Genomic DNA, 22,557 nt, shown 5'->3' on the forward strand with positions numbered 1-22,557 from the left:
GCCCCAGGAAGGGGTGCTGGCCATTTCAATGTGAAGTAGACATCAGGAATGTGGGACATACCTCCAGGGGGAGAAGGCCATCATAGCAACCTGCTGGCCAATGCACCTCTCCTTTCTTAGGGGAGGGGCTGCTAGTGGTCAATCCAAAACACTGTGTTTTGGACAGATCAACAGGGAGAGAGGCACCACATGTATAAGGCAGCACCAAGAAGAAAGAGGTCTATCTATTCCTGCTCTTCCCTGAAAATCCCACTGTTCTTTCCCCTTTCCTTCAAGTTATTGGTTCCATAGGGTTCAGTTTCAATGTTCCTCTGTATATATAGGGTTGTGTGTCTGCCACAGCCGCAACATCTTGTGTCCACCTATCAGCCTGCATGGGTACATCTCGAATTTGCAGTAATTGTGTAGGTTCATGCTGTGCAGCTACAACCTATTTGCTGAATAATGACTGGATTTATTGTTCCCACATCTGTTTCACAAGATCACAGCTTTAGATGGTTGGGCCTGGCAGCAGGGATTAGACTTTCCCCACAAGGGGGAGAGATTTAACTGGGATCTCTGGTTGGGTCTCCCATTCCTATGGAGTTTAGAAGCCAGGGTAACACCTCTTCCTTGGGGTGGACGAAGTTAAGCCCAGGACATTTTAAGATGCTCTCAATCAGAGTATTTAAAGGTGGTTGGATTGGCCAAATAACAGCTTAGGGTAGCTGTTTTTCCCCCCATTTTTCAGCTGCAAGGACAGGTTTCCTTTGGGAGTTACTTTATTTAAAGTCAAGAGTTTCAGAAACTTGCAGCCAATTGGCCAGAAGATTTTAATCTGTCCTTGTCTTTAGTGGCCATTCACAAATTGTTCTGAAAGCTTGATTCAAACATCCAGAAAGTGAAGCAATGCGCACTACTGAGAATGTTTGTGTTTCTTACCAAAGAGGAGACAGTTTCAGGATTGGTATATTTCTTCCTCAAAAACCTAAGCCACAGAGGATTACTTTTACCTTAACTGAAGCATGTTATGAACCTCTAATTAACCGATATTTTCAAAGTTTATTAAAACTGGAAGGCATAAAAATATTAAACATTGTTCTTTTAAAGACAAATGGGGGATTGCTCACCCGGGAAGGAGCTAATTTGCACCTCATCATTCTCTCTCAGGTTAGCCAAAGTTTCATATCTGATTTATTACAACAGAGAGACAGAGATTTCTCTTGCCTGAAAGCCTTGTCCATTTGATGCTCTTCTCCATTATTAGAAGCTATATAAATTTCACAAGACCCAGCAGCAACCTTAACTCGGAGGAAGAGGCTGCTCTGATAAAGGCTCTTGTGTAGAAGAGAAATGTATGGTCAGGGAGCATCACTGAAAAGTAAGAGAGGCATCTGCTTCATTAAGTTATCCTTTTGTAAGTCTGAGAAGTAGAATCTCCTAAAGTTTAATTGGGGGAGGAGGAAGGAGAAGGAGAATGAAGATTCAGTTGGGGTCTGCCAAGTTTTTAGAGTAGTCTGATTAAATGATCACTAGTGAGAAAAACAGATCACATTTTGGGCCTATAATCAGTCACAACAGCACAAGTATCTCTGATGTACTGTGCCACAAACTACTTAAACTTGGTTCTGCAATTATATCTGAAAAATGTAAACACTAAAAAAAAAAAAATCACTTTTTAAGTCACGCAAGCAAAAATTCTCAATATAAGAATAATTTACAGAAACATTACCTGAAGCATATAATTCACTGTGCAAAGTTCTACTGACCATCTGTCTCTCAAGTGACTTCTTCTAGCACAAATACCTAACCCAAAGGAAGGGAAGAGGGATGAAGTGGTGGGGGAAGAGGTAGTAGATATCATCCTGACCCAATCTTTCTCAATTCTGGTAGTTTTGTCACCTTATTTTAACCTTTCATTACACATGGGAAAGGAGTATACCAAAGAAAGCATTGGCTAACGAAGATGGCAATTATGTGAAAGCGCTGTACAGATTTATAACACTTAAGGCTTGTCTACACAACGATATTCAGGAAAGTTAATCTGAACCATGTAAAGGTAATTTAAAATGAATTAGTTAAACCACATTAAATCCCTGTGTGGCTTTTGTTGTTCAGAATCAGCGGCCTTAATTCAGTTTGGCTTAATTCACTTGAATTCCTGTGAAACAATCTAAAGCAGAGGTTCTCAAACTGTGTTCCGTGAGCTCCATTCAGGTGTTCTGCAGATAGATCCCTCTAAGGTGCGTGCCTGGGTGGCCGCACACAAGAGAATGAAGGGCCACCCACCTAATTAGTGGAGCTGCAAAGGCGTTGCTCTACTAATTAGGAGCCTGGACCCTGGAGAAGATGCACATGTAAGGTGAAGTGGTGGCCTTACGGGGAATAGGAAGTAGTTGTGAGGGGACGGTGGGGTGAGAAGAGGGGATGGAGGGAATTGGGGACATGCAGGGCTCTGGAAGCCAGAGAAAGAGGTGACTTTCTCCAGCTCCAGGGCTGTGGCTCCCAGGAAGAGACAGCCCTCCTTCCCAGCAGGGGAGAGACCCCCCTTCTTCCCAGCCCCAGCTCAGGGGCTGCTGTGTGGGGGAGAGAGGGCACATCCATCGCATTAGAAAGGTAAGACTACTGATATTAAAATATGAGCTGTGTGCTTTTATTTGTAGAATTATTAAGGTTTTTTTTATAGACAGCTTTTATCCAAAGCACTTTACAATAGTTAGCTAACAATACAAACAACATTTAGAAAGCTCGTTAAGTGGTCCGCCGAGACCCTCAGCAATTTTCAAGTGGTACGAGGAAAAAAAAGTTTGAGAACCACTGATCTAAATGGTAAAGCATTTCAGAAGATTTTGGAGAAGTCATGAACACGGTAATCACAACATGCCCCATGTAGAACAGATAAAAATAAGTACAAACCAACAATAAGATACTTCAATGGATACTAATACATTAACAGACTCCAACAGCAGAAAAGGTGAAGTATAAAGGCAAAACAGGCACACATTCAGTGTTCCATGAAGGATGAGATGCTTACTAAGACTTTGCAAAGTTCTAAAAGTGGAGGGGACGCAGGAATAAACATTGCATAACATTTTCTATGTATTCAGAACTTAGTTGCATATTACTTTGTAAAGTATAAAGCTGGAACAAAATAATTGTGTGGACTTTCAAGAAGGGAAAAGGAATTAATCAGTATGAATGAACTAATGTATATTTTCTTTTTACCTTTCTAGGGCTTCCTGGAGGGTACAATCTGTGGTACATCTGAAAAACAAAAAAGTAAAAATTTAACGGAGAAGAATTAAAACTTGTAAGTAATGTGTGTTGTTAATACAAAAACATAATATTAATATATGAAGGCACAATAAACCATTGCAATATGTACTATAGACCAATCCAAAGCCCACTGAAGTCACCTGAGGCCCTAGAAATGCAAATCCCATACCTGTTGAGCTCAAAGAAAATAGGACATATTGCTAAGTATCAGCAGCCGCATCTCAATGGTACTGCAGTCTTATTAATTCCCTCAGTGGACTCATACAGACATTAAACAGACTGACTGACAGACTACAAGGGTCTAGAACACCACAGCGCTGATTAGAGATTGTTCAAAAATATATGCCATCATGAACAGGGCCAGTCAAGATTCTCAGCTAGTGTAAAATGTCATGTCTCCACTAACTTCAGTGGTGAAGATCTGCTCCCTGCTAGCTGAAGATGATCAACCAGCAAGGTCGGGCCATTCTCCATAACACACTCAGGCCTTGAACCATATTGACAGGGTTGAAAATCCATAGGCTATGGATGATATCAGAGCTGCTTTACCAAAACCTTCTCAACAAACTTTCCCAAGAAGGAAAGGCTGTTAGTTGAGTGGCAAGAAAGCCAATGTCTAAAGAGCACTTCTTGAGCAAGGGGGACAAAAGGAAAAAGAGAACACACAAATTTACACACATAATAGACACTGATCTGAATGTGAACTTGAGTGAGTATGTGAGAGACACGGAGAGGAAGAAAAACAATATGTAGCATAAATGGGGAAGATTTAAAATCATTCCAGATAGTCTAAACTTTTGCCTACCTGCCCACTTGCTCATATGACAGGCAAAGCATCTTGACTTCTAAGAAAGCATTCATGCCAACTCCAATTGCGAGACCTCTATATCAAAGTCCTGACCAGGGAGACAACTGACACAAAAGACTAAAATGGGGAACTATATTTCTAAAATGCTGCCACCTGATTCTCATCCCACACAAATATGTAATCTAAATAATGAAAAAAGCTTTAGTTTCAAACATCAGTTCGTTTAGCACTCTTGAAATAATCCAAAACTTTTACTTGAGTCATGACAAATGAAAGCCGTAACCATAACTTTTCTTCTAGGTACATACTCTCTTTCTTCCATCCCCTTTTCCCCCCATGCAGCCTTAACTTTTACCATGCTTTACTTCCACAGTCATTTCAAGATAATTACATTGGGTTCACTTCATCCCTTCCCCCTGCGTATTCCATTTACAATGGCAGTAGAAGCATGGCATGGAAAGTTACAAAACTAATTACTTTGGCTGGAAAGACAAGATGGTCACTGAACTATATATTCACAATATCAAAATAGAACATATTTTTGTCCTTATTAAATAACATCATACCTCAGGGAGGCCTTGATTCTGCCATCTTTACTCACCCTGAATTATAACCTTACTGTACAACTAGTCCCTTTGAAGGCTCAATGAGAGTAAGGATGGGAAAATTTGGTCCAAAATGCTTAAAATATGGTGGGCAACTTTAAACCCAAATATATTTGTTAACACGTACATTAGATGCCTAATACACTGGGAATTCAGACTGCATATCGCACTAACAGAAGCTACACATTTAACTCCCTACACATCATATGTAAAGTTAACTCCGAAGTATTTTATTTTCAAAATCTAAGCATGCCTGCCAATGACCACAATAAAAACTATGCATAGTAAAATATTTTGACCTATACACAGCATCATAAATCTCTACTTATTCCTTATTCCCACATCTAGTTTTATTATTATTAAAGTTTTCAGAGTAACAGCCGTGTTAGTCTGTATTCGCAAAAAGAAAAGGAGTACTTGTGGCACCTTAAAGACTAACCAATTTATTTGAGCATAAGCTTTCGTGAGCTACAGCTCACTTCATCGGATGCATACTGTGGAAACTGCAGAAGACATTATATACACAGAGACCATGAAACAATACCTCCTCCCACCCCACTCTCCTGCTGGTAATAGCTTATCTAAAGTGATCACTCTCCTTACAATGTGTATGAAAATCAAGATGGGCCATTTCCAGCACAAATCCAGGTTTTCTCACCCCCCACCCCCACCCCCACACAAACTCACTCTCCTGCTGGTAATAGCTCATCCAAACTGACCACTCTCCTTACAACGTGTATGATAATCAAGGTGGGCCATTTCCAGCATAAATCCAAGTTTAACCAGAACGTCTGAGGGGGGAGGGGTAGGAAAAAACAAGGGGAAATAGGCTACCTTGCATAATGACTTAGCCACTCCCAGTCTCTATTTAAGCCTAAATTAATAGTATCCAATTTGCAAATGAATTCCAATTCAGCAGTTTCTCGCTGGAGTCTGGATTTGAAGTTTTTTTGTTGTAAGATAGCGACCTTCATGTCTGTAATAGCGTGACCAGAGAGATGGAAGATTCATACACATTGTAAGGAGAGTGGTCACTTTGGATAAGCTATTACCAGCAGGAGAGTGAGTTTTTGTGTGTGGTTTTTGGAAAAAGGGGGGCGGAGGGTGAGAAAACCTGGATTTGCGCTGGAAATGGCCCAATTTGATTATCATACACATTGTAAGGAGAGTGATCACTTTAGATAAGCTATTACCAGCAGGAGAGTGGGGTGGGAGAAGGTATTGTTTCATGGTCTCTGTGTATATAATGTCTTCTGCAGTTTCCACAGTATGCATCCAATGAAGTGAGCTGTAGCTAACAAAAGCTTATGCTCAAATAAATTGGTTAGTCTCTAAGGTGCCACAAGTACTCCTTTTCTTATTATTATTAAAGTGTTTTTTTGTTTCTGTGGGAAAAGCCAAAAGCAAACTAAATTGTTCAATCACTCATTAAGTCCCCATATCTATAAAGTCAAATGACATTCCAGTCTAATAGTAATTTTGCTATAATTCTAAAGAAATAATAGGTTCTGCCAGTTCCAGTCTGCGTATCCAGTTATTCATAAGTTATATAAATAATTACATGAGTCACTGAATAAACCATCCTTAATGTACCTGAAAAACTCTATTAAATCGCTAGTGAAAAATTTGTCTTCCTGTGTTACAACTCCCATTAGTACAAAAACCTACAGATTTTAAAGTTAGTCCTAGCTCTCCCTAACTTTATAAAATCTGAACATAAGAAAAAAAAAACTGAAAGAAGGCCAATGAAAAATATTATCTGGGATAACCAGTTCTAGGATCCCAATGGAATTGAACGGTGCTAGTATTCAACTAAATATTAGTATTGACTAAATCTGAACTATCAAATCAGTATCTGAGGAGATTAGCCATATGTAAAACTTTCACTATTCCACACGGATGTATGAATTAGGATACCAGTGGAAATGGTGTTTACAACAGTGTTTGCTCCACTCTCGCACACTGAATTATTCAGTTTTGCAATGAACAGGAAAATGGGTAAAGCTCTTTTGGTACAACTCAGGCCCCATTGAAATCACTGGCAGTTTGCCATTGACTTCAGTGGAGTCAGGCTTTCACCCCCCAATTTTAGTTCTAGTTCTCTGTAGCTCATGCTCATCAAAACAAACTTCTACATTCCCCAAGATTTCTGCACTGAAGCAGCGGCTCACTTTCCTGCAACTGCTCTCTAGCACTGTAATTGAGAGATGTGGGTTTGTTTCATCCTGACTATTCTACAGCATTCCTATGCTCTCACTGGCTGACATCCTTAGTCTGATCCAATAAGCAGGCACAGTTTGACAGTACACAGCTGCTTAGTATTGCAGCTTTCACAGACACAGCAGCTTACTATAGGAAGTTAAGTATTACATTGTGATTCAGTGCCCACAACATTTGGGGTGCTACTCCAGTATAAAGTAAGATAACAATAGTTGTGTGTCTGTCTTTGGTTTTTAAACTGGTATCTACAAAAGGGGTGCCTGTTAGGCCAGAGTGATGGACATCAGTTGAGAATGTGTTATGTTTTGGAAAAATGGGATAAATTCTCTTGTGGGGTAGATCATCACAGCTCTACTGAAATTAAAGGAGTTCCATCAATTTACAGCAGTAGAAAATTTGGGTTCATGTTAGGAATGAGAATGAGAGTTCTATCATTTGCATGCTCGAGGATACTGAAGTCTAGAAATACCTGATGTCTTCTCCTTAAATGAAGATTTGGAACACTACCTGTAAACTGTTGCTTCTAAAGTCTCAAACATATCAGTTTACACTTGAGCATCAGCATGAGTGTCAAGCAAAAACACCAATAAAACTCTGCCAAAAGTTTTGGTGCTGAGGACTCTTAGGCTCACCCAGTCGCCTGTGAATTTCTCAGACAAAGCTGCTATAGCACTCAGAACTACATGAGGCAGCTAATAGGACAGTTGCAGTAAAAGATGGACTAGGCGCTATCCTTAATTGCTAAGAGGAACAAAGGAAGCCAACTTTGAAAAAATGTTACATGATGAGCAGCATGAAAACTGAAAGTTAATATAAAAATAGAAGTAATATCAGCAGCAATAGGGAAGGATGGCCCAGTTAGCATTCTGAAGAAGCAGAAATATTATGTATTGTATCGGGGGCAGCCGTGTTAGTCTGTATCCACAAAAACAACAAGGAGTCTGGTGGCACCTTAAAGACTAACACATTTATTTCGGCATAAGCTTTTGTGGGTAAAAAACCCACTTCTTCAGATTCAGGGAGACATGCATTGGTGAATTTCTGCACTCTCTTGTACACTTATCTGGAAAATCTAGATTCCATAACACTCCTTTAGTCCCCTGATGGGAGAGAGGTGATGTCCGGGAAAAGAATCTCAGAGACAACTGCTCTCAGTGCACTGTGGCTAAAAAAACCCCACATTTGTCAAGATGTTTCATTCTAATAATGCCTGGTGAAGCATTACTAAAAGGATCACATCGTGGCTTCACATACATAGTTTTCCATTGAAGTATCACCTCTCTCCATACACAGAGTTATTCAGGGGAGAGAATTTAACCAAATAGGACTCCCACACAGAGTTACCAAATCTCCAGGATTGCCCTTGAGTCTCTAAGAATTAAATATAAATCTCCAGGAGATTGCTGAGAGCAACCCAGGAGATAAATCATAGGGTTTTCTGAAAATGCATATTGAACGTTGAATCCGATTTATACTGTAGTCCAGCCAGTATTTAAAATGCCATAATAATGTGCATTTGCCTGCCCAACATTTGCCCCGTGCATGCATTTCTTTACCTTGTGTGGCTGCGACTTTGTCATGACCAAAAGTCTGTGTACCATAATTGATATACACATGCACACGGCCATGTTCGCATTGTCTCTTTAGACTATGTTACACAGCAACTGTCTTGCACTGTCAAAAAAAGAGAACAGAAATGGATGATGGTGAGGGGTCTTCAAAATATAGCAGCTCCAAAAGTACCGTAAAAAAGAAAAAACTATTGTTGTTAAAATGACAACTTGTGTAAAGACCCTGACTACAAAAACTGGCTTCGCAAAGTCGATGAATTTACAGCAGAATGCATTATGTATCATCAAGCATTTTCCTTTAAAAGTTAACATCCACGCAGAATGTATGAAATATAAGGAATTTGTGAAAAATCAGAAAAAAAAACACTTCAGATTACAGTTTTGTTTTGGGTTTATGGGGTGGGTTTTTTGGTAAAAAGACACACCTCAAGAAATTCTAGTGATGGCAGCAGACGTTGGAGGAATGTACCATGGTGTGGGTCATCATTTAAGTTATGCTAGTCAAGACTGTGGTAACAAAATGCTTCCAAGGTTTCTACCGAATTCAGAAATTGCAAGAAAAATGTCTTGAGGACAGACAAAAGCAAGTAGTATTACTGAGAATGTTTTGGCACCAAAATCGCAAGAACTTTTGCTTAATGATCTTGAATTAGCAGGGGGGCTTTCAGTTGGATTAGACACCTCTAATAAGAGAAATAGGAAGTTTTTCCCAGTAACTGTTGGTCATTTTTCCAAGACAGAAGGGATTCAACATGGCTTGCTTGATTTTTACCATGATAATAACAAGACAAATGAGGCCATTCCTGCATGCATTTCAAATATCATAGAAGAAAACTGCCTCCTATAATCTGTGTCATCTCATGTAGCTGATAATGCCTCTGTTTATTTTAGAAAACATGGGTCACTTTATCAGAAGCTTAAACAACTGTATGACAGAATTATTGAGGTTGGACACAAATGCCACATAATTCAAAACTGTATTAAAATGGCATGAAAGCTTTGAGTTTTGATGTTGAAAGTCTTGTCTTGAAAGTATATAGCGAGTTCTCTTCCTCTGCTAAAAAAAATACACCCTCAGTTCATTCTTCGAATTCGTAGCAATTGAGCATAAGGAACTTCTGTGTCACATACCAACTAGGAGGATGTCCCCTCTGCCTGCGATTGAATGAATCCTACAATGCTGGCCTTCATTAGAGGCATATTTCATATCAGAGGGGGAAGAAGAATGTGTCAAGATTATATGGGAAGCATTCACTGTGGATGAGCAGGAATCTCTCCCTCTTTGTTACATTTACTTTCTGCATAACCTGATGGGAGTATTTCATGAAGCACTCAAAGCTAGAATACAATAATGCCAGCTGTACAGAATTAGATTGTGTCATGGAAGGTCTTCATTCTAAACAAAAGAGAAGGAAAGAGGACAAGTTCCATGGCAGATCAGCTGAGGCTATTTTGTGCAATGTCTCTCCATCTAATAAGAGGAAATTTAAGGAGGAAGCAGATAAGGAATTGTCAAGATGCACTGCATACCTTGGTTTCAAGGCATCTGTTTTCAAACAAATGTCAGTCCTCTCTCTCTGGGACAATAAAGTAAAATGGTCTGATCTTGAGACGTTGGCTGAAGTTCTTCTCACTGAGATTGATTTTGACAAGCTGTTTGATGTTTTACAGCAAATAAGAGGAGAAATCATTTCAAAGAAGCAAAAAATAGATCAAAGATGGGTAGAAGTTTTCAAACAAATACCAGAAAGTGGAAACAGCCAAATGTTTAAACTCGTGTCTTTCACACTTTCAATTGCAGTCTCAGATGCCTACTGTGAAAGGGTTTTCAGTTTAATGATTCAGCTTTGGAGCAAAGAAACTGACTGAGCGAAAGTGTTGTGAAAGCAGAGTTATAGGTGCAAGCGAACTACAGTGTGTCGTGCACTGACTTTTATGAATACATCAAAAAGTCCCCAGAACTGCTGAAAGCAGCAAGAGGCCAACTGAAGAACAGATTTAAGAAGGAAAAACTGTGAGCAAAGATTACTCCACCACAGGACTATACTGTACTTCTATAAGGTAAATGCAATAACATTTGATTTTAAGTCTAATCAATGAGTTTTTTCTGTATCTGTCATCCTCTAATGGTATGCTATATTCTGTATTTTTAAACAATGGAATTAACTAACGAAACATGCACACAAACATTTAAACATGCATTAACAAGCAAAATAACCTAAACCCAATTTTGCTATTTAAAAATATGATTCACATTACAAGTGGAGATTTTGCAAAATTATTTATGTAGGCAATATGCATCAATTATTATCCATACGACACTTATTTCCACTGAAGGCAAAATGATGGCTCTCTAGTGAATGAGTACAGTAGGTCAGTCATTAATGCCATTATGTCATGTGATGAAACCTCCCAGAATAGATCCAGAGAGAGCTGGCAACACTATTCCCACATATGGCTTAAGTTATGTAAGCTAAAGTTACTTTAGTGCAGGGATCTCAAACTCAAATCACTATGAGGGCCACATGAGGACTAGTACATTGGCCCGAGGGCCGCATCACTGACACCTTTTCATATAAAGATACAAAAGCCCCCACACCTACCCCCGTCCCTGCCCCCACTCCACCTATTCCATGAGGCCCGTCCCTGCCCTGCCTTTTCCCACCCCTTTCCTGCCCCCATTCCAACCCCTTCCCCAAAGTTCCCACCCCAACTCTAACTCCTCCCTGCCCCTATTCCAACCCCTTCCCCAAATCCCTGCCCCTACCACACCTCTTCTTTGCCTCCTCCCCTGAGCGTGCAGCTCCCCGCTCCTCCCCCCTGCCTCCCTCCTGGAAAGCGCTAAGTGCTGCCAAACAGCTGTTTGGCAGCAGGAAGCACCTGGAGGTAGGCCGAGGAGCGGGGACATGGCGTGCTGGGGGGGAGGAAGAGGGGGTGGCGGGTGAGGGGAGCTTGGCCAGCTGCAGCAAATAACTGAGCCCATGGGCCGTGTGTTTGAGACCCCTGCTTTAGTGACATTAGAGAGACAAGGTAGGTGAATTAATATCTTTTATTGAGCCAACTTCTGTTGAAGAGAAGTTTTTGCACTCTCAGAGAGCTCTTCATTGGCACTCTTTTTGGGCTCCTCCAACACAAAAAGTACTCCCTTGACTTTTTTGCAAGATAATCTTTCTTTTGAACTGCTTGGAGCCCTGAGGGAAAAACGGGCAAATAGACCCAACAAAGGTGGACTGTAGCACCACTTCACAAACTGACTACTTCTTTCAGAGTAGCAGCCGTGTTAGTCTGTATCCGCAAAAAGAAAAGGAGTACTTGTGGCACCTTAGAGACTAAAAAATTTATTTGAGCATAAACTTTCGTGAGCTACAGCTCACTTCATCGGATGTATGCAGTGGAAAATATAGTGGGGAGATTTATATACACAAAGAACATGACACAATGGGTGTTACCATACAGACTGTAACAAGAGTGATCAGGTAAGGTGAGCTATTACCAGCAGGAGAGCGCGCGGTAAAAAACCTTTTGTAGTGATAATCAAACTTGTTTCAGATGTACTTATATGAGAAAAACCATAAAATAGTCAGTTGAGGTGGTTATCTGTAAGCTGGAAAATTGTGGAATCTATTAGAAAAAGACCAGCATTATGTACCACTTTAGTGAATCCACCTTGACTTCATCTAGCCTCATGTCATAGAAGATGCTTTCACGTTGGCACAGGTCTCTGTATTTTGATATGAGAGAAGCAAAGATCAAAGTTAATTCACGACAGTGGAAGAGGAGGTTTGGCAACAAATTGAAAAAGCAACAGAGTGCAAAAGATCTGGATAATGCTCTAGTGTAAATAACTCCCAAATACATCCATAAATGTGTCAAAAAGAGAATTCTATTTTAAAAATTATACATTTGGCAATCGTGCCATCATCTTCTCCTTTGTAGCAACCTGTATAGACTTCTTTAGGATTCTGTTGATTTGTCAGCTATCACAAAAACTAATTATATATGCATTTATTGTTCATCTCTACTATACTGTCACTATATTTAAATTCTATACTAGTATTTCAACCATAAATTTCCTCTTTTCAGTTAACCCTTCATCACCCAAATCATTTTAAAACCATACAAGTTAATACCGGAACTGGGTGAGTAACGTTCTTCCCGCCCTTCCTCACCCCAAATAAAACAACATAAGTTTGGTGGACATTTCTTAGATTTTTAAAATAATTTTGCAGAGAATGTTACCATATAGGTGCTAGAATTAGGCATGCTGGGGAGTGCTGCTATACTCCCTGGCTTGAAATGGTTTCCATCATATACAAGGTTTACAGTTGGGTTCAATAGCTCTCAGCACCCCACCCCACGCAAATTGTTCCAGCACTCCCTTTGCATGCTGGTTTCCACGAACATTCTAGTAAACAAGCTTGCTGGCAGTACAAGTGTTAAGTGAATATGGTAGAATAGTAAGAAAAATAGTTCAGATTTTGTAATATTAAATATTCACATTGAGAACCTAAGAGTAATACTCCTCCAGTCAGGAAACAGAAACATACTTTGTTATCTGCAAGTCCAGTCAAAACAGTTCAAACTTTGAAAATCAAAGCACTTACAATCAACTGCTTGTGAACAAGTTACAGACCAAGAAGTATTGGAAGAAATAATTTCAGTTTCAAATAATTAATAATTCAAGAAAAGAGTGGTTTATTTAGAGCCAATTCACAAACAGAAAAACAAAATTCACTATTTAAATTATTCAGCCTGCTCTTGTTAGTAATATTCAGTTATATGACTGTGTCAAAATTCCACATGCAGGACTGTAAACAATAAATACCTTTGAAATCACGTAAGTTTGTATCATTGGATTCAGGGCTCTAGAGGACACATTGACAGAATATATGCATGCATTATTTTTCAAGCATTCTAGTACCATCTTTTCACTCAATATTTAAGGACACATTGAAGTGCTTCAATGAAGAACTCTGTGGCATTGAGCCTGAATGTATTCTTGTTGCATCTGACAAATTCAGGCTAGTGATGGGCAAATCACTAGAGGTTTTGGGTGCTTTCCTTCATCTTCTGAATCTGCAAAACTGAAACTAAGGGCTTGGCTACCCTTATATTTTATAGCGCTCTAACTTGCTGGCTCAGGGGTGTGAAAAATGTTACACAGGAACAGGTTCTCGTAGGATTTTTGTATTTCTGGACACATCAGAACAATTCTTTTTTAAAAAATAATGTATAAAACCTCAAAACATTCAATTCACAATTCTCAGTTTATGTGAGCCAGTTTGAAAGTCACTGAGATGCACAGAAGCTAATTTATATACAGAAAGTCTCTAATCAATCTTCAGTGTTCAGTTCTAAGCTTCTGCAGAGGAACTCCTGCAAGATTTATTCATGTTAGTTCACCTGTTCATTGTGAAAAATAGTCATGTTGAACTTTCTGCATTTAACCTTTCCATTGCTACATTTTTAAAACAGACTCCCCTCTCCTTTCTCTATACAAAAATTGTATATACCAGATGGCATGCTGTCTGGAGTGGCTCATGCTATCTGGGATGACAGAAAAATATTACTCCAGGCTGTAATAACTCTCCCTGGAAATCTCTGTGGAACTGAAACAAGTGTGTCTGTCTGTTTCAGCCCCAGACCTCCCAATGTCCACTTCTGTCTCCAGTCATCCCAAACTTGAACCCCTACCCCAACACAGACTTTTGGCCTTTGGAGCACCATCTTTGGGGTCTGGAGAGGCTGAAAAGGCCAGTGCTATGACATTTACATTAAGACAGGGGGACGTCTGAGCAGAGAGTCCCCTGTTCACATAGATTTGGGGAGGGGGGAGAACAGGATGATTCCACCTCATTATGGAACTGGCATCACAAAACAGACAAAAGTGTACTGTCAAATCTTATACCGACTGTAACCAGAGGAAATTTTGTCTTCAGTGGGACTAGGACTCAGCCAATAAATGTCAAATTACAATTAATTTTTCTTTAAGAATTATACTGATGTAAAATATTTAGAATAATAGAATCATAGGACTGGAAGGGACCTTGAGAGGTCATCTAGTCCAGTCCCTGCACTCAAGGCAGGACTAAGTATTATCTAGACCATCCCTGCCAGGTGTTTGTCTAACCTGCTCTTTAAAATCTCCAATGATGGAGATTCCACAACCTCCCTAGGCAATTTATTCCATTGCTTAACCACCCTGACAGTTAGGAAGTTTTTTCCTAAAGTCCAACCTAAACCTCCCTTGAGGCAATTTAAGCCCATTGCTTCTTGTCCTATCCTCAGAGGTTAAGAAGAACAATTTTTCTCCCTCCTCCTTGTAACAACTTTTTATGTACTTGAAAACTGTTATGTCCCCTCTCATCAGTCTTCTCTTCTCTTCTCCAGACTAAACAAACCCAGTTTTTTCAATCTTCCCTCATAGGTCATGTTTTCTAGATGTGTAATCATTTTTGTTGCTCTTCTCTGGACTTTCTCCAGTTTGTCCACATCTTTCCTGAAAGACTCCCGTTGAGGCCTAATCAGCATGGAGTAGAGCAGAATTACTTCTCGTGTCTTACTTACAAGACTCCTGCTAATACGTCCCAGAATGATGTTCACCTTTTTAAAAAACAAAAACAAAACAAAAAAACAAGTGTTACACTGTTGACTTGTATTTACTTTTTGGTCCACTATGATCCACAGATCCCTTTCCTCAGTACTCCTTCCTAGGCAGTCATTTCCCACTTTGTATGTATTGCATGTTATTTGGTTCCACCTTCATAAGCTACTGATATTCATCAGTCCATCAAATGGATATTTTGCATAGGTTTTACTAAACAGAAAAAGTGGAAAATGCTGGGAAAACTTAAGGAGATATAGACTCATAGATATTAAGGTCAGAAGGGACCATTATGATCATCTAGTCTGACCTCCTGCACAACGGAGGCCACAGACTCTCACCCACCGACTCCTGCAAGAAACCTCTCACCTATGTCTGAGCTACTGAAGTCCTCAAATCCTGGTTTAAAGATTTCAAGGTGCAGAAAATCCTCCAGCAAGTGACCCATGCCCCATGCTACAGAAGAAAGCGAAAAACTCCCAGGGCCTCTTCCAATCTACCCTGGAGGAAAATTCCTTCCCGACCCCAAATATGGCCATCAGCTGAACCCTGAGCATGTGGGCAAGACTCACCAGCCAGACACCCAGGAAAGAATTCTCTGTAGTAACTCAGATCCCACCCCATCTAACATCCCATCACAGGCCATTGGGCCTATTTACCATGAATAGTTCAAGATCAATTAATTGCCAAAATCATGTTATCCCATCATACCATCTCCTCCATAAACTTATCGAATTTAATCTTGAAACCAGATAGGTCTTTTGCCCCCATTGCTCCCCTTGGAAGGCTGTTCCAGAACTTCACTCCTCTGATGGTTAGAAACCTTCATCTAACTTCAAGTCTGAACTTCCTGATGGCCAGTTTACATCCATGTGTTCTTGTGTTCATATTGGTACTGAGCTTAAATAATTCCTCTCCCTCCCTGGTATTTATCCCTCTGATATATTTATAGAGAGCAATCATATCTCCCCTCAGCCTTCCTTTGGTTAGGCTAAACAAGCCAAGCTCCTTGAGTCTCCTTTCATAAGACAGGTTTTCCATTCCCCGGATCATCCTAGTAGCCTGATGTAAACAGCAGTTCCTTCTCGAAGCATTGACAGATATAATTTAGCTACCACAGTTCTAAAGGTCTGCAACATCAGAACACATTTTCAGACAATGAATAGGAGGGTCTTGTTGAGCTGCAGGATTTACTGATTCAATGCAGTGTGTTTACAGCGCTGCTTTTTTCCCCACCCTGTGAAAGCCACGGTGAGCAGTGAGTCATCAGGTGATTTCCTCTCTCTGACATGAATCCCAAAGACCAAAACCATCTCACAAACACGGTACATACAGAGAGGTTGTTATTGTTGAAGGTCATCCCAAAGACAGAGACAAGCACAAAAACATTTACGCTTCAAAATATGATGCTTATGTTATCAAGTGAAATATGTAGACACCCAAAACAATGCAATTTCACTTTAACCTTTGCAGGGGGTCAAGTTATGCTGATGCTGGGTAGCAGATTTTCTTGAAAGCCTGAAATTGCACTGAATTATTTTGACCTTAAATGGTCCAAGTCAAGATGTTAAAGATATTTACAATATGCATATCTACCTACTGTAGATGGAATAGTAACACATTATTGCTAATAGCATTCACGTTACTGTAATATTTCAGATTTACTCAAACAGATTTGCTAGCTTGATATACTGAAGATACATAATGGTGGAAAGTTACCATGGAAACACTGAACAACTACATATTTTTCCATGGCAACCAGACCTCCATAGAATACTAATGAGTGCCCATGGCAACGGGAAGTTAAAGAAAAGATGTCTGGAGATCAAATATTTCATGTATCATTTATAACAAAAGCTATAAATATATTTGTACATTTACTATAGAAAAATCTCAATGGCTTTTGAAACCATCAAAATATAATAAAAATAATCCAGGGCACTGCTGTGAAATGTAAAATGTTACATTACTTGCATAAATGCAGAGAGCTATGTTAACGCAATATTAAGGCTGTATTTGCATTTCACAAATGTCAGAAAATTTAGAGTCAGGGTTCCCAAACTCTACATGTCTTCCACATATGGAATGCATTACAAATGATTATTATCAAATCCTAATGAAACATGCAGGGATACAAAATTCTAGGTACAGAAAAAGGTGCAATTCTTTCCCACAATATTGCAATTGACAAATATCAAATTGACATTGTGTGACTATTCTGATGGGGCAGATAGCGTTGACCAGTGGTGAGAAGATGGGACTTGGGTGTCAAGGGACCCTACTTACATTAAAAGAATGTTTCATTAATTCATCATTGTAAAGGTTGGGTTTGTGTGTGTGTGTGTGGGGAGGGGAGTTAGAGCAAATTTTGGAATTACAGGTGAGAGTTTCTATACTAACTAGCATTTGCTCTAATGAAATTGTAGATCAAGACTTTTCCTTCTTCATAAACATGTTTTCATTTGTTGCATCACCATTGCAATTTTTACCCATCTAGTTTCTTTGATTCTCTAAAATGAATCTGCACGTAATACCTCCTGAACAGAAACTCAGTACTGAGGACTGCAAGATCCAAAAAGAAACTTCTTCTCAATGGTTCGAGAATTTGCATTTTTAACCAACTGAACTCAAAGTGTAAAAAAAAAAATCAATGAGTAAGAAGACAAAACATATCTACGCAACTCTCCCTCAACAATATTAGATAGACCATAAATATGTTCAGGGCTCAACAAGCATGCCATACATGTGGTTCTGAGGAGAAAAGAAGCTTAGAGAAGCTTTATGACTTTTTAAAAAAAAATATAAGAGGGCAGGCATTCACATAGTTTAGGAAATGCCAATATTTCAGGAAAATTTAAATTCAGACCTGGAATTTATTCTTCTACATTTATTGTAACTTTCATCTGACCATGATCTATGGATTACTATGCTTCTATTATTGCTTTTAGCTATGATATATTTGATGTCTGACCAGAGATTCTTCCTGTTTTTCAGAGCTCTATTGTGGTTCTGTCTTCTACAGCCACATTATTATGACACTGACATATTTCTATGGGTGGGGAGTAGGACTCCAGCACCAGCTGCAGTCCCAGAGGTATTTTGCCTGTAAAGAAAAGAAATGGGCGAATGATTCAAGAGGAGTTAGAATGGATCAAACTACAGGCCCATTCTGGAGAAGCTGCAGCCAGCTGGTGCAGAAAGAGGTTGTCGTCAATGCATTCACCTTTTTCCTTGCTGTGCAAGGGTGAGGAGAGATCTAGCATTGTTGGCCGAACTCTCATTACCTTAGTGCTTATTTTAGGTTTGTTTTGATTTATAAAAGGTGATGATCACAATTTACAAAAGTATATGAAATAACACCAAACAAAATAAGAAATGAACACCACCCCAGTCCAGCCAACCAACTCAAAACACATAACGCAAACAAGCAACCAGCCAAGGCAACAAACTCACAGTTCCTCACACTCTTCAGAGCCCAGATAACCAGCCCTCCACAAATACCAGTCAATACTTGAGTCTTGCAGAATGCCTTGAAGGTTATTTCACACAGAGTTTCAAAGTGAAGGACTTTGTTAAATGCTCCCTCCCTTTTAAAATGAGGAGGCAGAAGCTTGAGAGCCTCCCTTGTTTGTACCAGCAGTGATATCACACAAGAAGAAAAGAAGACCAGAGGCAGGAAGGCCTTAGGCTACTTAAGGCATTTGGGGAGTGCAAGCACCAAGATTTCAGCTCCCACCGTGCAGGTGCATATGGCAGTGGGAGAGAAGTTCGCTTTTTATTTATTATTTGTATAACGGTAAAGCCCAGAGATCCAGATCAGGATTGGGACCTCATTGCACTGGGAGTTGCACAAACATGAAATTAAACATGAATAGCCCCAGCCTGGGGTGGGGGCGAGAAATATATCTGTTTTTCCTCCTCTCCTTTGCACACTAGTGCAAGATCATCCAGAATCTGACCCATGACATTCATGTATTTGCACTACAGTGTCTCTGGATGTATATAAAAGTCAGTTACTATATCTCACATATAACAGAACAATGAAATCTATAACTGAAGGTAAAAAAATCTGCCTCGTGTTATGGGTATGTCACAACAGCTTTACAGTTGCACAGCTGCTTGGACACCAGTCTCCCATTACTCAGAGTCACCATGACAGCTGATGCTATGCAATACTAAAGCCCCAAACCTAAAGTGCTCCCACAACAAGTAGCTTCGGACATCAAAGACACAGCCCTTTAAGGCTGAGTGTGGTGGGGTTCTCCCATCACCTACTAGAGAAGGGAAAGAACCCCAAGTGGAGTCAAGCCCAATCACCTGTTGGGTGATTGATGGATTGTCTTCCAGACAGAGAGGGCAGAGCTAGGTAAGGACCATCAAACACCTGGGCCTTAGCAGAAGCCTGGGGGAGCTCAGTAGGGGGAGACTGAAGAGAAAGCAGGACTCTGCTGTAAGAAGAGAGTCACAGAGATGTCTAGAGCTGAGGTATCAGCTGTGTTCACCAGTCTAATCTCCCCAAATGTAGTTTTCCTGGCCCAAACGGAAGTTCGAGTACCAACATTTTTTAATTGTACATGATGGGGAGAGGGAGGAGTGTTCAGGTTTGAAACCCTGAATACAAACTTGCCAGAAAGGTGCTATTCTCCAGTTTGGACACTACAGGAATCTCATGAGAGCAGTTCATCTTGAAAGACTTCCAGGGTTTAGGGGTGAAATCTCACAAGAAGAGCTCACAATATTTCATTCATAGAACCTGAAGTGCAGCCTTTATTCAACCTCTGTGGCAAACCTAACCTTAAATCTAACCTGGTTCCAAGCGTTGATGCCTTGTCGTCTCTCTAACTAACATTCATATGATTAGATCAATGTAATGTACACATTCAGAATCTGTAATGTACAGCTTTTAATTAATTACAAACACAGGTTAAGTGGCATGGATAAGAGTGATCTGGTATAAACATTGGGCACACAGTGAAAACAAAACAAGAACCAGGACACAAACTATTTAATTTTAGAATCAATTAGCTTATTGACAAATAATTTATACATAAAACATATATTACATTTATAAATACAACTTTAATTATAAGAGCAAATGGAAGGATTAAAAATTTGTTTGCACATTACCACACACCTTCATTTTATAGGAAAAATTCTGCAGTCACATCCCATATAATCACAGTGCATGGGGCCTCCTCAGTCTCACTGAAATTGCACAGAGCATTATTCAGTGCAGAATTTTGCCATATTTATTTAAACTGGTTATATAGGATTGAGTTTAAATTATGTTTGCTTTAATTGTTTTAACTTCCATAGATGTACAATCATAAAAAGAAAGATGATGTAGTGTCCTATTCTCCTGTCGGTACATGTCCATTCATGCTAATAAGAATTGAATATCAGAAGAGAAATGACATACCTGTAGTAATTAATATGACTATCAAGCAGTTATGTTTCTGTCATACTTGAGGCAGAGACTGCACTTACATTCTAACACCTATTTTCAGTCACAAACTACTTTGCCTTTTCAGGCTGACATTTCTCATCCTGTCTCTCATCCATTCCATTCCTCTCTCCTGAATTCTGATGCCTGAATGCTTACCTCTCACGAGGGTCATTACTAGTAGATGTGCATTATCTTCCATGTAGGGAAATGAATTTAGCAGATCTGGGGCTGGAAATAGGATCTTCCTTCATTAACAAAGGCAGACAAATATTTTATTTCCTTTGCCAGAGATTGACTGAAAAGCTTTTTACTGTGAAAGGGAAATTTTAGCTCGTGAGCCATGGAAAGTAAATAAGCCCTCCAGTGACATAGCCAGAACTGATGCTTGGAGAACCTACAAAAACCTGCAACCAGAACAGATGCCTTTACTTATTCTAGGAGAAAAAACAGTTGACTACCAACCTGGACATGACTCCTTAGACTGGGAAGACTAATCAGGCAGGATAGACAGCTTTTTGACATCCCTTACCAAATACAAAGAACTCCTAAAGATGGATTTTATCCTGTAATACTCCATATGCAGCAAATCTCACCTTCCTCTTATTTCTTTAATCTAAAATTAAGAATTTTTTTGTTGATAATGCTGTTCTCCAAAGCAAGGAGCATTAAATAATTAACTCAAAATACTTTAATCAAGAATTACAGCTATTCTGGCAGAAGCTGTAAGCATAAGGGTGGATCTCTGGATCGGTCTTAAGTTTCCCATTTTTCCAGGACAATAAACTCTAATAACCAATTTATTTTTCTGTTTTTGTGCATGTTAAAACACTGACATCATTCTGATCCCAAATAGAAGTTCTCTTATATTTGATATAAACAGTCTCCAATTTTCAATAGCCAAATGCAGAAACAGGAATCATACCCAACTTTTGACTGAAATCTGTAGTGGATTTTTCACACCCCTGAGCGACATAGTTATACCGATATAGGTTTGTTGTGTAGGCCTGGCCCAAGTCTACCGACTGCAGTGATCAATCCCTAGGGAGGAAGGATACGGGAATTTCAGACCCATGGCAAAATATTCACTAGCATCTGCCTAATTCAGTTTTCTTAAAAATCATTAACATTTAAGTGATTCAAATCCTCACAAACCCTCTACTTATTTTGATTCTTCTGTTGGGGATCTCAAAACTTTTACTTACTGTATGTATTGTACATGGTCAACAGAGGTACTTTATTTTTGATGAGCTCTTAGTGGGTCTTTCCTCTCCTCCACTACAAACACTGATGAAGTAGCGTACTTCAGGGACCAATCATAAATGTGACTGATATAGCATGAGGCCTGCAGAACTTATTAAATACTGGGGGGAAAAACATCAATAAAGTGCAAATAGCAACAAAGAACCAAAGAAATCCATCTCTAACAGTTATAGGTCAAAAAGAAAGAAAAAGGGCCAAATCCTGCTCTCCTTGCTCACACTGATAGAGCCAAGTGTGATCAACAGTATAAAGAAATCTCATTCATTATTGTAAAGTGTACTCACGTCAAATTGATACAATGTCACATGAGTGATGTGATTTCTAGCAATGCTGCTTCTACCTTGGGAGTACAGAGAACACGGGAACTATAGGCTACTGTATGGCATTATCTTCAGCTCTGCCAAACTCTTGCTGCTAACCCTCTGGTGTGGAAACACACACTAGCAAAGATGGCATTTTAGAAAAGAGCTACCTTCCTCAGCATTTCTCCCCTCCTTCCATACAGATTAGAATTAATATAGAAAACATCATGAGAGCACTGTGAACATTCCAAAGCTCTAATCCTTCCTGGCTGCACAATTTACTTCCCAGAATTACTAAACTTCAGTGTCTACAATTTTCCCCCAACAAATGCTGCTCCAGTGGATAACAAGCCCTTTTACATAGATGCATAGATTCCAAGGCCAAAAGGGACCTTTGTGTTCATCTAGTCTGAACTCCGGCATAACACAGGCCTTAGTACTTCCCCACAGTAATTCCGAGAGCATATTTTTTAGAAAAATATCCAA

At 39.6% G+C, this 22,557-nt stretch overlaps 1 protein-coding gene across 4 annotated transcripts in view; it reads right to left on the bottom strand.

Moving 5' to 3' along the window:
- Window positions 1-22,557, bottom strand: part of ANK3 (ankyrin 3) — a 554,708-nt gene that overhangs the window by 485,342 nt on the left and 46,809 nt on the right. For 3 of the 4 annotated variants that reach the window (XM_073353395.1, XM_073353403.1, XM_073353406.1), the window contains exons 2-3: window positions 15,027-15,062; window positions 3,205-3,243 (exon numbers count right to left, since the gene is read on the bottom strand). In XM_073353395.1, the coding sequence (XP_073209496.1) occupies window positions 3,205-3,243; window positions 15,027-15,062 (75 nt within the window). The remainder of the gene's footprint in view (window positions 1-3,204; window positions 3,244-15,026; window positions 15,063-22,557) is intronic. The other variant, XM_073353398.1, reaches the window with a different exon arrangement.

This window comes from Lepidochelys kempii, chromosome 7 (assembly GCF_965140265.1).
Source record: "Lepidochelys kempii isolate rLepKem1 chromosome 7, rLepKem1.hap2, whole genome shotgun sequence".
Classification (NCBI taxonomy): Eukaryota; Metazoa; Chordata; order Testudines; family Cheloniidae; genus Lepidochelys; species Lepidochelys kempii.